We start from the raw sequence: 19,048 nt of genomic DNA on the forward strand, positions 1-19,048 counted from the left end.
TTTATAAAATATAGCACGAGTGAACAAAATTGCTGCATCATCTTCAATAAACCATGTTGATAATGTCTCCGGAATGCAAGTTTTTGACTCATGATCCAGCCTTTCAGTTTCATTCCTTAGCCGTTCCATTGCACTTTGGAAACGCAACCAAAATTCAGATAGAGTATCTCATTGCCTATGAAACTGCCCAAAAAAGAGATTCTCACTCTCTGTTCTTGATGTTGTCCTCATTAGACCAAACATAGGCTCATCTCTAAAAAATGATGGAATCCAAGAAGATCTGATAGAATACATGTCTGAAATCCATTTATGCTCGTCTAATTTGAACTCCTTTAAAACTTCCATCCAGCCTCTCTCAAACTCATCAGTCTCTAAAATTGAAGACCATATGTAAGTCTTCATTTTCTTCATAAAATCTGTCTCTTTACATAAACGATTACCAAGCTGTAATTTTTTCACAAGAAATATACTATCAGTAATATAATTAATAGGTGACCATACAATTCTACATATCCTATTATTCATAACCTGTAATGTCTAATACAATATAGAACAGTGGGTGCTATATAGTATACAACATACTTCGCATACATCAGTTGATCCGTATCATGTATTTATTGGCAATACAGGATCCACAAATGAAAAAAATATGCTTTGCATTGCTATTCTCAAAGGCAGAGTACCATTAGACTGTATAACTCCATGTATCAGTGTATATTTTTCCCCAAAAGATACCACATGAGTAAATAGGTGACATTTCGTAGAGAGGATTAGTGATTGCTTGTAAAATATTATAAATTACAACTTCACAAAAGTTGCTCCACTACAATATTAATACGGTAATTAACATTTAGTATCTAACTATGAAATAATGTAACAAAGATTAATAAAAAAAAAATCTTTACATGAACAATACCTTGTTACGGAATTTTTGCATAATGTGCCACATGCATAGACGATGCTTACTAGCAATTAAACCATTTTTGTCAGAAAATGAATTATGTACAATGACCTTCATAGCAGGACACTGGTCAGTAAGAATGACAACTGGATTTCTTCCCATAGCTTTGACAAAGTGATCAAAAGCCCAAGTATAATCCTCAATATTCTCATGTGACAAAAGGAAAGCAGCAAAAGTAACACACTTGTCATATTTATCTAAACCAGTGAAAGGGGCAAATATCATGTTATATCTGTATCATGAAAATCAATAGTAATTACTAAAAAAATCACTAAATACTATACACTAGTTAACTAGTTATTCTATAAAATGTACACTTTTCTTACTTATTTGTATCAAAAGTCGCATCAAAAGATACCGCGTCACAATAAATCTCAAAATTTCGTCGACCAATTGCATCAGCCCAAAAATGTTTCGTCAAGTGCCCATCAGAATCAACCTCATAAGAAAAATAAAAAGATTCCGAAGTTTCCTGAATGACTTTAAACTTTTAAATGATCATTTGCCCATCCCTTTCACCAACAAATGATTTAACATCCCTACTAAAATTTCTAAAATCACGTAAGTTGGCACCTACATTCCCAAAACCACTAGCCATTTCGTCGCAAAATAAAAACTTTTGCTGACACCAATATTCTCTTTCGAAGAATCAAAACAAATAGTTTAAAGACTAATATTCATCTCCCTATTAGCCTTCAAAAACTGCCGACCAGTTTCACTAGCTAATGGATGGTTGTTCATTTCAACAAAAGTTTTAAAAAAATACTTGTTATCACCCATGTACTTCAAGATCATTTTGGCTTTGTATCCACACCTTTGAGAAACTGTGCGTCTTTTCTTAAGAGCTTTCTTTTCATCATAAGGATCGTTGAATCCTTCACAACTACAAACAAAATATTTAAGTGTAATAGTCCGATCAGCATCTTTCTTCTCTGCTATCTTGCGAACCCCAAAACCACTCAATGAAGCATATTCTTTGTAAAAATAGTAACCTTTATTTAAATTGTCAAAGACCTGATTCTCGAATGGCACACTAATATCACCTACATAACTAGACAAATAATACTTCATACCACCAGGTGAAACAATATAATCTGTAACAGAAGTTTCACTAACTTCTGAACCTCCACTACTAATTAGACCAGAATTAATCCGAGACGAGTCGCCACAACTCGAACCTAAGCATAGAAACATATCCTTGATTAAAATAATTATAAATGGATTAAAAATGTATAAAAATTATAAATAACTAAAAACCAAGTGAAAAACTCAACTAAAATATATAATCCAAAACTGATTCATTAACACTTTAAACGCTTTCATAAGAAACATTAATATAAACAGCTCAAATACTCAATCTAACTAATGAATATAACTTTCATCTAATTTAACTTTCGAATAAGTTCAACAAAAAGATAACTTTCATCATTTAAACAGCTAAATCTAACTCAAGCATTGAAACAGTTAAACAATGAATCAATAAAAATACTCAAATAAATACACAAAACAATCAATATAACTTTCATCTAATTCAACTTTCAAATCAGTTCAACATTAAATTATCTTCGAATTAAAGTATTAGATAGCAATATCAAGTATTCACAGAAAAAATCACTAAAACAGTTTAAAAAAGCAAACAATCACTAAAAAAGTTAGAAACAATAATTGACTGAAAATTATATCGAATTAAAGTATTAAATAAAATAAAACACAAATTTAATCAATATATTTACTTTGATTATTACTAATTTTCAACAAATCCGTTATTATCATCTTTAAAAAGCTAATTAATGATCCAAGTGCATTCGAATGAGACGAAGAAACAGAGATAGTATACAAGATAGCTTCGAGAGAGATTGTATACAAATAGAGATTTGAGGGATAGAGATGTACGAAAGAGAGAGACAGGTTGAGGAGAGAGAAACTAAAAACGGTTATGATGTGATTAATACGCGTATCTCTGTCTTTTTTTTTTAATAAAGAAAATGAGCGGCTGTGATTAATCACGGAGCTAATAGATCAATGGTGGAGGATTGGTTTTTAGTTTTTATTTTAAATTAGGTTTCTATTTGATCATTTGCCTATATTTATATATATATATATTATTTATAAATATATTTATATATATAATATCTATAGGGGGCTCTTCAAATAGAAAGAACCTTAAAATTTAAACTAGAAACTAAGGTAATTAACTAATGACCCACCACTTTAAAACTCAACCCACTTCCAACCTCACCTATGCACAAGCAGTTTTACATGTATATAATATTTTTTAAAATTAATAAATTCTTGATAAATTATAAAAGTATAATGAAAAAGAAAAATAATGAAACAAAATAGTACTTTGACATTCTATGGTTGAAAACTAGTTGACTTCATCTACAACATGTTTATATTGCACAAAAGATGTGGATTTTTAAATAACAACCAATTCATATGACACAATTTAGTTCTTAGTTACCCGATCAAATTCGTTACCATTTAATCGTCCTTGGTAAAGTAGTCAACTAGTCACTAAACTAGTGTATTACACTATCTATTTTATGCAAGTAGTAGTGTAAGCAAGCTTGTTGGAGGTTACTTTGACTGGTTAGTCAACTAATTATATGACCTTGTGTTTTTACTAAAATTTATCGGTTAAAATCTAAGTCTATACAATTTAGTATCTAAAAGTTTAAAGCAAGAATGTATAGAGCAAGAACAATTAAAGTAATCGACTAAAGTAATCGATGACGCCGAAAACCCCCTCGAAGGGTAAAAATCCAACCGTAGTAATTCCACTATAATATTTTATATAAATTACAAGAGATGGATGTCTTAATAAATAAGTACAAAGTTTATATATAGCTTCATGTTTTCTCATTCATGGAATGATAGGGATGGAGAGTTTCTTATTATAATTGATATTTTGTGTGTTTTGTGTTGTTTAGCTCCCTCCCTTGTATATGACTCTTCTATTCATATATATCCATGCAGTAGCCTTTTCTTGTTCTTGTAGGTCTTGGAACCACTTATACATACTTGTGCTATTGAATAGGTAATGTAATAAACTATCTACCTATTTTTAAGGGTTGGTGCTTGACTTGGTTTTGGTGTCATGTTCCATTCGTCCAAACCTTTGTCATGAATCTTTACTTCAATACAAAATCTTCTCGTTAGCACCTATCTGTCATTTCATGTAAAATTTCAGCACTAACAATTGACCCTTATTTCATTGGGAGTGTTCAACACGCAATAAAATTATCACAATTGAAATGTATAAACATGTTTCATGACCCTTGGGGTGGGTATATTCAACATCTAGTTTCTTTATCTAAAATATTGTTGAGATTATAATAAATGGTTAATAGAAATTTTAAACTCTAATGAAATAGGTAATGTAAAAAAATTTATGTTATGACATATTGTAATTTTAAAAAAAATCATGGCCTCAACTGGGAGGTATATTTAACATCTGGTTTTTTATCTAATTTTTTTTTGGGATAATAATAAAAAAATTATGTTAATTTCGAAATTCGAATGAATTAGGCAGTTTTTAAAAAACAAATTGTGGCATGACTTATATGTGTCCGTATGTTTAACATATAATTTCATATCTAAAAAGATCTTTTATTCTGATTTTAAATAGAAAATTAAATAGATTCCTCTGTTATGTGAGATCTTATATATAATTCAATATCTATTTAAGAGTATTGAGAAAATAAATAAGTATATATATATGTATGTATGTATATGTATACCTACAATTTTTTAAATATAAGCATTTGTTAAAAAAGTAGTATGTTTTGAATAGATTATTATAAGTAATATGTGATATAAATAAACATGGAATTAAAAGGATATACTGTTTATATAATAAACTCTGTCACATCTTATTATATTCTACCTAAAATATTATTATTACATGGAGAACAAAATTCGAATTTATAATAGAATAAAAATGTCATTTTAATAAACATTAATAGACTTTTTATATTTACTAAAATATTATTCATGTGTTGTAACTGATACCAAATTTAGTAACATCATATTCTGTGATTGGCTAAGTAGATGGGATTTCATACTAAAATAACCTTAAAAAGTTTATGAGTTTAGGGTTAGATTATTTACTAATTATAAAATCTAAATTATCACCTCTAACACTCAAAAACCTAAAACAAATATAGATAAAAAAAGAAATTTTTTATTTTTTTAATTGAGTTAATTTGTTGACAGCATGTGATGTTAAAGTTTTTGTACATATAAGTTTTTTTGTTATGCCTAGCAAATTTACTCACAATATTTTTAGTACATAATAAATTGGTTAGGAAATGATGTGGAGAGGGACCTTAGACATGTAAAATGTTTAAAACTGATTTGAACACGTAAATTTTAATCAAAAATGGCTTAAAGATATTTACAAAAACACAACACATTTGAACAAAAACATAGGCATGGTAAAAATGTATACTCTGGTAATTGCTCTAGTAATTGTTGACCTAATGCCCATGGCTCTTTGTTGACATTTTATTGCTCGGTATTCAAATCATTGTGATTCCTTTCACCTTGTACAAATGACAATGACTAAAGGTGAGAAAGTTTCACCACAAGGATACTTTGGCGAAATAGGGAGAATTTTTAGTGTTTTTATATCCCTTAAAATATAAAAATGTGTGATGATGGACCTTACTTGATGTGGCTTGAAGCTCGAAAAACGCTAAACAAAGTTTTTTAGATATATTGCAATTATAAATATAAGCACATACTAAAGATATAGTTACCCATCATTTCAATGTTTTCATCCTCCAAAAACATAATATGTCTTGACTAAACTATTGTCAAATAAAATCATGACTCACATTGAAAATGACAACACAGATTATATAATCCAATATTAACGTTTAAAAATTGGTAAATTCATTGTGGAAGAAATTTCTCTAGTTAAAATCCTAAGTAACATGTTCTCATTTTTACTCAATTATATAACAAAGAATGTGAAATACTGTTTAAAAAACAAAAATGCTTGAACTCCAGTGCACAAAGTGAGATGATTCTTTTAATGGATCCATAAAGGATGGTTTGTTCATTGTTTATTCTTGTGGTGGATAAGTTATATATTTCTATGATAAATAATCTACATATGAAAGTTGGTTTTCCCATTAGAAGTTTTTCCACTAATTTGTGAGAAACGAAGAACCTAAGAGTACACATATACAGACTCTACAAATATAGCAATAAGACAAAAACTTGGATGCAACTTGCCTAACTCTAAACAACGGAGAATGTTCCATCATGGTGAGACACAATTAGTAAAATAGTCATACTAATTTAGAATTTACTTTTTTAACTAAACTAATATCAAATTTGTTAAGAAAAAAATGAATTACACAAAAAAGTGTGCATACCAAAATAAGGGACTAACTGGATTTGAATTTCGAATAGGGTCATGAGCATATAAGTGGTACATTCTCATTACACCCAATGAGGATTACTGGCTCACCAGCTAAACAAAAAAACAAAACAAATTATATTAAATCATTTTTACCCATTTATCTTTAACTAAATTAAAATTAAATTAAAATTAATTTTTTAATTTAACAAATTTTAAATTTCTCACAAAAAATTAAAAATTTAAATAATAATGCATACAATGATAAGGAATGTGTAGTGGAGTCGAGAACATTTCGGTTAGGCCGAACAATGGCTTAAAAATGCAGTCCATTATGAGCATGGACAACATTATCGATTTGATCATTCAAAAAATCATTCACCCAATGAAATTGATTGTATGAAGGCAGTTATAGATTATCTAAATTAAAGCAAACACGATTAGTAAAATAGTTATAATAATTTTAAATTTACTTTTTTAACTAAACTCATTTCAAATTTGTTATAAAAAAATGAAATACACAAAAAATGTGCATACCAAAATGAGGGAATTGAACTGTATTTGGATTTCGAATAGGGTCATGAGCATATAGGTTGTATATTTTCATTACGCCCAATGAGGATTACTGCCTCATCGGCTAAACAAAAAAACAAAAAAAATTATATTAAATCATTTTGACCCATTTATCTTTAACTAAATTAAAATAACACATTAAATTAAAATTAATTTTTAATTAAACAAATTTAAATTTCTGACAAAAAATAAAAATTTAAATAATAACGCATACAATGATGAGGAATGTGCACTGGATCAGCCTTGGGATCCGGTTCAAGTACATTTTGGTTAGGTGGAGCATTGGCTTGAGAATCCGATCCATTATCAGTGTGGGCAACATTGTGGATTTGATCATTCAAAAAATCATTCACCTAATCAAATTGATTGTATGAAGGGAGTTATAGATTATCTAAATTAAAGCAAACACAATTAGTAAAATAGTTATACTAATTTTAAATTAACTTTTTTAACTAAACTTATTTCAAATTTGTCTCAAAAAAAATTACACAAAAATATTGTGCATAACAAAATGAGGGACTTGTACTCTGGATTTGGATTTGGAAGAGGGTCATGAGCATGAACTTTATTCACCTTAATGAGTGGTACATGCTGGTTAGACCAATGAGGATTATTAGCTTATAAGCTAAACAAGTAAACAAAATAAATTATATTAAATCATTTTTCTCCATGTATCTTTAGCTAAATTAAAACAACATATTAAATTAAAATTAAATTTTTATTTAAACTAATTTTAATTTTCTGACAAAAAAATAAAAATATAAATTATACTGCATACAATGAGAAGAATGTGTAGTTGATTAGCTTGAGGTTCAAGTATATTTTGGTTAGGCCTAGCATTGGCATGAAAATCATATATTATGAGGATAGGCAACATTGTGGATTTGATCATTCAAAAAATTATTCATCCAATCAAAATGATGGTATGAAGGAAATTATAGATTATCTAAATTAAAGACAACACAAATAGTGAAATAGTTATAATAATTTCAAATTTACTTTATAACTAAATTTATTTCAAATTTGTCATAAAAAAATTGAGGGACTTGCACTCGATTTGGATTTGGAAAAGTGTCATGAGCCTGAACTTCATTCACATTAATGAGCGGTAAATGCTCATTAGGCCCAATGAGGATTACTAGCCCATCACTTACACATGCAAAACAAAACAAATTATATTAAATCATTTTGACCCATGTATCTTTAACTAAATTAAAACAACACATTAGATTAAAATTAATTTTTTAATTAAACTAATTTTAATTATGACAAAAAAATAAAAATATAAATTATAGTGCATACAATGAGAAGAATGCGTAGTCCATTAGCTTTAGGTCCAAGTACATTTTGATTAGGCCAAACATTGCCCTGAAAATTGTACATTATGCGGCAACATTGTGGTTTTGAACATTCAAAAAATGTTGGATCAGGTCTAGGGTTAAGCATCAGGATGGGCAACATTGTGAATTTGATCATTCACCCAATCAAATTGATGGTATGAAGGCACTTTTAGATTATCTAAATTAAAACAGACACAATTATTAAATTAGTTAAACTATTTTCAATTTATTTTTTAACTAAACTAATTTCAAATTTGTCACAAACAAATGAACTACACAAAAAATTGATCATTTAAATTTCTGAAAAAAAAAATTTAGGATGGGCAACATTGTGGATTTGATCATTCAAAAAATCATTCACCCAATCAAACTGATTAGGCAGTTGTAGATTATCTAAATAAAATCCAACACAATTAGTATATTATTTATACTAATTTTAAATTATTTTTTTTACCTAAACTAATTTCAAATTTGTTGCAACAAAATGAATTATACAAAAAATTGTGCATATAAAAATAAGGGATTTCCACTGGATTTGGATTTGAAAAAGGGTAATGAGCCTCCTTGTTCATCAGCTAAACAAGTAAACAAATAAATTATAATAAATCATTTTAACACATGTATATTTAAATATATTAAAACAACAAATTAAATTAAAATTAAATTTTTATTTAAACTAATTTTAAATTTCTGACAAAAGTAAAAATTATAATTATTATTCATACAATAAAAAGGAATGTGTAGTGGATCAGCGACCACGTATATTAAATTAAAATTAAATTTTTATTTAAAATAATTTTAAATTTCTCACAAAAATAAAAATTATAATTATTATTTATACACTGAAAAAGCAATGTGTAGTGGATCACCCTCAGGACCAGGTACATTTTGGTTAGGCACACCATTGGCTTGAAATCGCGTACCTTATGAGGATGGGCAATATTATGGATTTGATCATTTATAAAATTATTTACACAGTCAAATCAATTGTATAAAGGGAGTTGTACATTATCTAAATAAAAATAGACACAATTAGTAAATTAGTTATATTAATTCTAAATTATTTTTTTAACTAGACTAATTTCAAATTTATAAAGGACATGAAAAATTATGTATACCAAAATAAGGGACTTGCACTACATTTGGATTTGGAACGCGAGCATAAATTTCATTCATCTTTTTTTTTGAAAGCAACTTCATTCACCTTAATCAGTGGTGCATGCTCATTAGGCCCAATAAAAATTAGGGGCTCATCAATAAAATAAATTATATTAAATAATTTTAAGCCATGTATCTTTAACTAAATTAAAACAACACATTTAATTAGATTTAACTGTATAATTAAATTAATTTTAAATTTCTTACAAAAATTAAAAATATAAATTATAATGCATACAATGATGATGAATGTGTTGTGGATGAGGTCCAGGTATATTTTGGTTAGGCCCCACATTTTATTGAAAATCGAGTCCATTATCCAGATGGCCAGATGGGCAACATTCTAGATTTGATTATTCAAAAAATAATTCACCCAATAAAATGATTGTATGAAGACAGTTGTAAATTATCTAAATTAAAATTTACACAATTAGTAAATTATAAAGTTATGCTAATTTTAAATTTACTTTTTTAACTAAACAAATTTTTCAGTTGTCACAAAAAAATGAAATAGACAAAAAAATTGTGCATATCAAATTTGTAAAACATGCACCACTGGATTTGGAGGGTCATGAGCCTGAACTTCATTCACCTTAATCAGTGGTGCATGCTCATATGGTCAAGGAGAATTATTGGTTCATTAGCTAAACAAGTAAACAAAATAAATTATATTAAACCATTTTGACCCATGTATCTTTAACTAAATTAAAGCAATACATTAAATTAAAATTAAATTTTTATTTAAACTAATTTTAAATTTCTGACAAAAAAATTTTTAGGATGGGCAACATTGTGGATTTGAACAGTCAAAAAATCATTCACCCAATCAAACTAATTGTACGAAGGCACTTGTAGATTATCTAAATAAAAATAACACAATTAGTATATTATTTATACTAATTTTAATTTTTTTTTACCTAAACTAATTTCAAATTTGTCGCAACAAAATGAATTACACAAAAAATTGTGCATATAAAAATAAGGGATTTCCACTGGATTTGGATTTGAAAAAGGGTAATGAGCCTCCTTGTTCATCAGCTAAACAAGTAAACAAATTATTATTTAAACTAATTTGAAATTTTTGACAAAAATAAAAATTATAAATATAATTCATACAACTAAAAAGAATGTGTAGTGGATCGGCCTCAAGTTAGGTACATTGTGGTTAGGCCCACCATTGGCTTGAAATCCAGTACATTATCAGGATGGGCACTATTGAGGATTTGATTATTTAAAAAATAATTTATCCAATAAAATCAATTGTATGAATGCAGTTGTAGATTGTCTAAATTAAAATTGACAAAATTAGTAAATTAGTTATATTAATTTTAAATTATTTTTTTAACTAGACTAATTTCAAATTTGTCACAAAAAATGAATTACATAAAAAATTGTGTGTACCAAAATGACCATACAAAATTATTATGAGGTAAAAAAGATGCTAGATGACTAGGTAGCTAATGATGGTGGTAAGTTTTACCACATACACATTTTGTACTTTGAGTTGGAGACGGAGGGTCCATATGGGGTTATTCATCGAGTTCTTCTTCTTCCTTTTTTTGAACACACATTTTCTTCTTTTCACCTAGACTTTATTCTACAATAAACATCTAGTTTTTTTTCTAAAAAATTGTTGGGATTATAATAAAAAATTATATTAATTTCGAAATTTGAGTGAATTAGGAAATTTTTAAAACACAAATTGTTTCAACATCTAATTTCATATCTAAAAAATGTATAAGCGAGCTTATAGTGGTATTTTTAATAGAAAATTATATAGATGGTATATATAACTCCATATCTATTTAACAGTATTGAGAAATAAATATATATATGTATATGTATATGTGTAATTATATGTTACTCTATTTTCTAATTATCATATAATGGATGCCAATACATAAAATTGAACAAATTAAAATATAACAAGTTATGAAACAATGTTAAAAGAAAATAGTATATGTAGATCATGAGCGTCCTTAAATTTTACCAATAAAAAATAAAAAAGTTATGAAATAAAGTAGAAAGTGAAATTGTATCTTTTAGAAGACATGGATAATGGTGCTGAAATTGGGGTAACTGTGCAGAGGAGTTTTATAAAATTTATATACATACATAATCTTATTAGTTTTCTAAAATAAAAAAAAGAACATTATACTAATTATAATTATTATATAAAAATTAACTATGTATAAAATTCTAATGAATTAAATATGTTAAAATTGAATAATATTTTTAAGAAAAAAAAACAATATACTAAATTATTGTAGAATGAAGTGTTAGTTCAAAGAGAAGAAAATGTGTGTTTAAAAATAGGAAGAAAAAGAACCCATCAAGAACCCCACATATAGACCTTCCATCTACAACTCAAGGTACAGAAATTGTATATGTGGTAAAACTTACCTTTACCACCATCATTAGCTACCCGGTCATCTATCATTTTTTCCCTGATAAAATTTTTGCATGTTGTTTAGAAAAAATCTTTTTGAAAGAGAGTAAAAGTCCACAATTACTAGATGATGAACCTCTCTTCAAATGGTATGGAGGGCTATTTTAACAAGTTAGTATTCATATACAACTGTTTGCTAACTCTTTGTTGGTCAGTGGTCATTTCTGTTTAATTTTAATTTAATTAATAGCTATTTCTTTATCTTCTAATTATGACCCTGGTGCTGAAAAAATGATTCTTGGCTCAAAGAAGAAAAAATGTCCATATTTCCGTTTCCTTAAATATGTGTGATGATGAACCTCTCTTCATGTCATTTAAAGATATGAAGACTGCTGCTTATACTACAAGTAAACTAGTGTACATATTGAAATATGTTTCACCCAAAATTTTATAAGTTTTTATTATATTTTTATTTGTGGACCAATGTACAATAAATTGTAGTGAAGTTTTGTTGTATGACCATAGCAATGTATTGATCCTCGGTAGACTTTAGATAAAATAAGTTAGCTAGTGTCATAATGAAGACCTTACTCACATGTGTAGGAGTTTTTTGTAACACACTTTTTACTGTGAACACACCTAGCAGGGAGGAAATTCGATCAATATACTACAATTTGTAGTCAAGATATTGTTATCATATCATCTTAATATAATGATCATATTTTATCATATGTTAATAGAAGCCCACTCTAGAAAAGTATTGAGTCTATGTCGGCATTTGGCCTGTTCCCAGAATCCACACTTTTAAACCTTGCTACATTGAAATCAAACCCATTATATTCCAATTTATCAAGGATTTCCACCATATCATTTAAAATATTTTTTGGGTCATCAGGTTGCAAGGTGTGTGACTTCTCAAGAATATTGTCAAAGGAAACCATTAAATTTATTGTCCAACCTTCACCAGAACCCTCTTTTTTGAGAACAAGGTTTGAAAATGTGGATTCTTGGGGAACAGGCCAAATGCATGCATAGACTCAATACTCTTCCAGAGTGGGCTTTTCTTAATAAATGGTAAAATATGATCATTATATTAAAAGGATCGGATAAAAATATCTTGCCTACAATATGTAGTGCATTGATTAACTTTCCTCCCTTATGAGGAGCCTACATCTGCAAAAAGTGTAATACAAAAAAGTGCTACACATGTGAACAAGGCCTTCAATATGACACTAGCTAACTTATTATATTAAAATTGTACGGAGGATCAATACATTGTGATAGTGAGAAAACAAAATCATGACTACAACTTATTGTACATTGGTCCATAAATAAAAATTGAATAAAAAAGGAATAACATTTTGTGTGAAAACGGATTTTGATATGTACACTAGTATGAGCAGCATCCTTCATAGCTTTAAACTGTATGGAGAGAGGTCGTTGTCCGACCTATTTTAGGGAAACCAAAATACGTACGTTTCTTATTCTTTCACCAAAGCATCATTTCCATCAAACTGTCTTATTTTTGAGTCACATGGTCTTTATTAGAAGGTAGACAAATAGTTATTAATTTAAATAAAAACTAAACAGAAAATGACCACTTACCAACAAAGAGTTAACAATAATTTCTATATGAACGCTAACTTACTTGTTAAAATAGCGGTCGTGAGTGTTTCAAACCATTTGGAGAGAGGGTCATCATCTAGCAATTTCAATGGTGGTACAAGGAGGGTGGACTTGTCTCCTTCTTTCATAAAGATTTTTCCTAAAGAGAATGCAAAATTATTATGAGGTAAAAATATTTTTAGATGATATGGTGGAAATCATTCATAAATTGGAATATAATGGGTTTGAATATTTTTAGTGTTACATACTGACTTTATTGTGACACTAACCAATAAGATGAAAGAAATAGGTTATGAATGATTGAGAGTCCCCAAAAAAAGAAAAACATGCATAATCCCCTCATACGAAGATAGTCCTTCTCTATCAGTCTTTTTTCAGATGAGCGACAGTTGAATCTTTCTACTCTTTAGTTGACAAAGCCAAGGCAAGCTCTTCTAGTAGTAAACCTATGTGATTATTCAAATCATTGATTTTTTCTTCCTTTTCCTTGATCTGATCTGTAGATTCCTCTGACTTAGCTTTAACTTCACCCCGCTTGGCCTTTATTGATAGCAATTGCACTACACGGACACCTACTACATTGACATGAAACCCAATATATTCAAATTCATGAAGGATTTCCACTATATCCTCTAAAATTTTTTTTGGCTCATCAGGTTGCAAGATGCATATGTTCTTAACAACATTGAAAAAGTCCACCATTAAAGTTATCGTCGAACCTTCACGAGAACCCTCTTTTTCCGAGAACAAGGTTTGAAAGCGTGGATTATGGGGGAACATGCCAAATGCCTGCATAGACTCACTACTCTCCAAGAGTGGGCTTTCCTTAATAAATGGTAAAATATGATCATTATATTGAGAGGATCGGATAACAATATCTTGACTACAATATGTAGTGCATTGATTAACTTTCCTCCCTTCTGAGGTGCCTACATCAGCAAAAAGTGTAATAATAAAAACTGCTACACATGTTAGCAAGGCCTTCAATATGACACTAGCTAACTTATTATATCAAAATAATAGGGTTCGAACACCTAAAAACGACCTTAAAATATTTTTATAATGATTATCGAGCCTTGAAAATAATTTCGAATAATATTTTAAAACTCGAAACTATTTTCAGGAATTTTTAAATCAAAAATAAATAATTAAATCTAAATAAATAATGAATTAAAATTGATTAATAAATAATTAAATTAATTATTCAATTAATATGTAAATTAATTGACTAATTTAATAATTAATTATCAACTAATATTAATTAATTAAATAATTAATATTTATTTTTAACTTAAAAATAATTTACAGAAATTAAATACTAAATTTTGGTATTTTAAAATAAATAAAAATCAATTTCTGAAAATATTTTAAAAAGAGTATACATTTTCTGAAAATAAAAAATCAGAAATCTGATTTTTAAATATTTTTAAAACTAAAATCGGATTTTTTAAAGATTTTAAAACAAGAATATTAGAAATGAAATGGTTGCAAAACTTGGGGGACTAAACTGTAAGTTTTACAGTCGTCTTCCCGAAGCTCTACCAACTCTGGGATGCCGCCGTCTGGAGCTTTTTCCGGCCACCATGAAACCACCCAGAATCAGCTGAAATTAACATGAAGTAAAGCTCTGACTCCAAAGAACACTATCGTACATACATAAATCACAAACACTTCCTGAACAAGCCGGAAAAACTGATCAAAGTTACGCCGCGGTTGACCTCAATTTTCCGACCAACGATTTTCGGCTATCGTTTGTTCATCACAAATATACCAATACATTTGTCTTTCAACTATCTACAATTCTGTGCAATCAATTTTATCTAATAATCCATGAATCAAAAACGCCCAAATATCAATTAAGAACATTCAAACTCTATAAACCCTAATTTTTAAATTCGAGAATCAAACTCAATTTTCTATATGTTATTGAACTCCAAATTAATCGTATAATATACCAAAATGATCAGGAAAATAAGATCTACATGATTCTAGCATCAAATCACACAAACAACATCAAGACCAAAAATTCATATTTTAATTATCAAATAATTCGAATTAAAATAAATAAATAAGAAAAACACCTTGATTTCTGCACTAAAATGGTTGATTGATTCAGAAAGTACTTTTTGAGAGCTTCGATTTGATATATGGCACGCCCGAATCGGAGTTCGATAACCCCTTCGGTCGAGGGTTTGCTTTTCAAGAACGTAAAGAATAATTAAGGTTTTCTCTGTATTTTATCTGTTTAACTGATTGATTATGATTATACGAATAAAATAAAATAAGAAAAGGGCTATTTATATTTATGGAATATTGGTTCGTGTTGGATCGTATTGGATCGATAAATTAGTTACTTAGCCGCTAAGTAATTGCAAAAACTATCCAATTTGATACCCGTATTGGATAATTATCCAAACCGGGCTTTTTATAAAACACTTTATACAAAAATAATATAATATTATTTAATCTTTTGAGAATACGGATTTTATTGATTTATCGAAATGATTATTGTATCAAAAATCTCGCGTCGGGACATGTACAGGTCAAATCCCGGCTTTATAAAACATTTTTGTAATTATTCAGAAAATAATTAATAAATTCATAAATCACTATAAAATCATATAACACTCCAAAAATTACAAAAAAAATATCTTACCTATTTATATTTTATTCTGGAAAAATCAAAACGAATATACTCACATTTAATCATATACAAACATCCAAATATTACTATCAATCATGAGACAATTCACCAAAAATTGACAACATAATCACATAATAATAATTCAATGATAAAGATAATTATACATTATATCCCGGATGTTACAATGAGCGTCGTTAAATTTCACCAATTAAAAATAAACAAGTTATGAAATAAAGTAGAAAGTCAATTTATATCTTTTAGAAGACATGGATAATGGTTTTGAAATTGGGGTAAATGTGTAGGGGAGTTTTGTTTGTGGGGAAAGTGTGTGTCGGTGAGCGAGAGAGGTGGACGAGAATGACACATGTGACAATGTGTGTTTATAAACATACCACAAAATTTATATGCATACAGATTCTTATTCATTTTCTAAAATAAAAAAGGAACATTATACTAATTATAATTATTTTTTTTAAAAAAATTAATATACTAAATTATTGTCGAATGAAGTCAAAGTTCAAAAAGAAGAAAATATGTGTTTAAAAAAATGAAGAAGAAAAACCCATCAAGAACGCCACATACACACCTTCCATCTACAACTCAAGCTACCTCGTCATCTAGCATTTATTTTATCTGATAACAACTTTGCATGCTATTTAGGAAAAATCTTTATGAAAGAAGAGGAAAAGTCCACCATTGGTAGATGATTAACCTCTCTCCAAATGGTTTGAAACACCCAAAACCACTGTTTTAACAAGTTAGTATTCATATAGAATTGTTTGTTAACTCTTTGTTGGTCAGTGGTTATTTTTGTTTAATTTTTATTTAAATTAATAGCTATTTGTTTACCTTGTATTTAAGACCCCAGGGCTGAAAAAATGAAAGAGTTTGATGGAATAGATATTTTGCTCAAAGAATAAGAAATGTCCATATTTCGATTTCCCTCAAAATATGTCTCATGATGAACCTCTTTCCATGTGGTTCAAAGCTATGAAGACTACTGCTCATACTACACGTAAACTAGTGTACATAATAAAATTTGTTTTCACACAAAATGTTATTACTTTTTATTATATTTTTATTTGGGGACCAATGTACAATAAATTGTACTGAAGTTTTGTTTTATGACCATCGCAATGTATTAATCCTCGGTAGACTTTTGATATAATAAGTTAGGGTACTGCTCATTCCTGGCCTGTTCACCCCAGAATCCACACTTTCAAACCTTGTTCCCGGAAAAAAGTGCTCCCGTGAAGGATCGACAATAACTTTAATGGTTGCCTTTGTCAATGTTGATGAGAAGACACACACCTTGTAACCTGATAACCCAAAAAATATTTTAGATGATATGGTGGAAATCCTTCATAAATTGGAATATAATGGGTTTGATGTCAATGTAGTACGTGAGCATGTAGTGCAATTGCTATCAATAAAGGACAAGCGGGAAGATCAAAAAGCTAATGCAAAGAAACCTACAGATCAGATCGAGGAAGAGGAGGAAAAAATTTAAAATTTGAATAATCGCATACGTTTACTACAAGATTAGCTTGCCTTGGCTTTGTCAATTAAAGAGTACAAAAATTCAGCAAATTGCTCATCTGAAATAAGACAAGTAAAGAATTACTATCTCCGTATGACCAGATTATGCATATTTTCCTTTTTTGGGGATTCTCAATCATTAATAACTTATTTGTTTCATCTTATTGGTTAGTGTCACAATAAAGTCAGTATGTGACACTGGCCAATAAGATGAAAGAAATAGGTTATGAATGATTGAGAGTTCCCAAACAGAAAAACATGCATAATCCACTCATACGGAGATAGTCCTTCTCCATCTGTCTTCTTTCAGATGAGTGACATTTGAATCTTCCAGCTCTTTAGTTGACAAAGTCAAGGAAAGCATTTCTTTCAGTAAACCTATGCGATTATCCAAATCATTGATTTTTTCTTCCTTCTCCTCGATCTGATCTATAGCTTCCTTTGACTTAGCTTTAAGTTCATCCTGCATGTCCTGTATTGATAGCAATTGCACTACACGATCACCTACTACATTGACATGAAACCCATTATATTCCAAATCATGAAGGATTTCCACTGTATCCTCTAAAATGGTTTTTGGGTCATCAGGTTGCAAGATGCATGTTTTCTCAACAACATTGACAAAGTCAACCATTAAAGTTATTGTCGAACCTTCACGAGAACCCCCTTTTTCTGAGAACAAGGTTTGAAAGCGTGGATTCTGGGGGAACATGCCAAATGCCTGCATAGACTCAATACTCTTCGAGAGTGGGCTTTTCTTACTAAATGGTAAAATATGATCATTATATTGAGAGGATCGGATAACAATATCTTGACGACAATATGTAGTGCATTGATTAACTTTCCTCCCTTGTGAGGTACCTACATCAGCAAAAAGTGTATTACAAAAATCTTCTACACATGTGTGCAAGGCCTTCAATATGATACTAGCTAACTTATTATATCAAAATTCTACGAAATACATTATGATGGTGAGAAAAAAAAAATCTTGACTACAACTTATTGTACATTGGTCCACAAATAAAAATTGAATAAAAAAGTAATAACATTTCGTGTGAAAACGGATTTTAATATGTACACTAGCTTACTTGTAGTATGAGCAACAGTCTTCATAGCTTTAAATCGTATGGAGAGAGGTCGTCGTCTGACATATTTTATTGCGGACATTTCTTATTCTTTTAGTAAAGCATCATTTCCATCAAACTCTCTTATTTTTCAGTACGAGGGTCTTCATTAGGAGGTAGACAAATAGTTATTAATTTAAATAAAAACTAAACAGTTATGACCACTTACCAACAAAGAGTTAACAATAAGTTCTATATGAACACTAACTTACTTGTTAAAACGGCAGTCTTGAGTGTTTCAAACCATTTAGAGAGAGGGTCATTATGGAGCAATTTCAATGGTGGTACAAGGAGGGTGGACTTTTTCCCTTCTTTCATAAAGA

At 28.9% G+C, this 19,048-nt stretch overlaps 1 protein-coding gene across 1 annotated transcript; it reads right to left on the reverse strand.

The window, feature by feature from the left end:
• Window positions 1-168: 168 nt before the first annotated feature.
• Window positions 169-1,559, reverse strand: LOC141695815 (protein FAR1-RELATED SEQUENCE 5-like). The gene is made up of 3 exons (XM_074500027.1): window positions 1,468-1,559; window positions 917-1,193; window positions 169-444 (listed from the first exon to the last, which is right to left on the reverse strand). The coding sequence occupies exons 1-3, from the start codon at window positions 1,557-1,559 to the stop codon at window positions 169-171; spliced, it is 645 nt and encodes a 214-aa protein (XP_074356128.1).
• Window positions 1,560-19,048: the final 17,489 nt, after the last annotated feature.

This window comes from Apium graveolens, chromosome 11 (assembly GCF_009905375.1).
Source record: "Apium graveolens cultivar Ventura chromosome 11, ASM990537v1, whole genome shotgun sequence".
NCBI lineage: Eukaryota > Viridiplantae > Streptophyta > Magnoliopsida > Apiales > Apiaceae > Apium > Apium graveolens.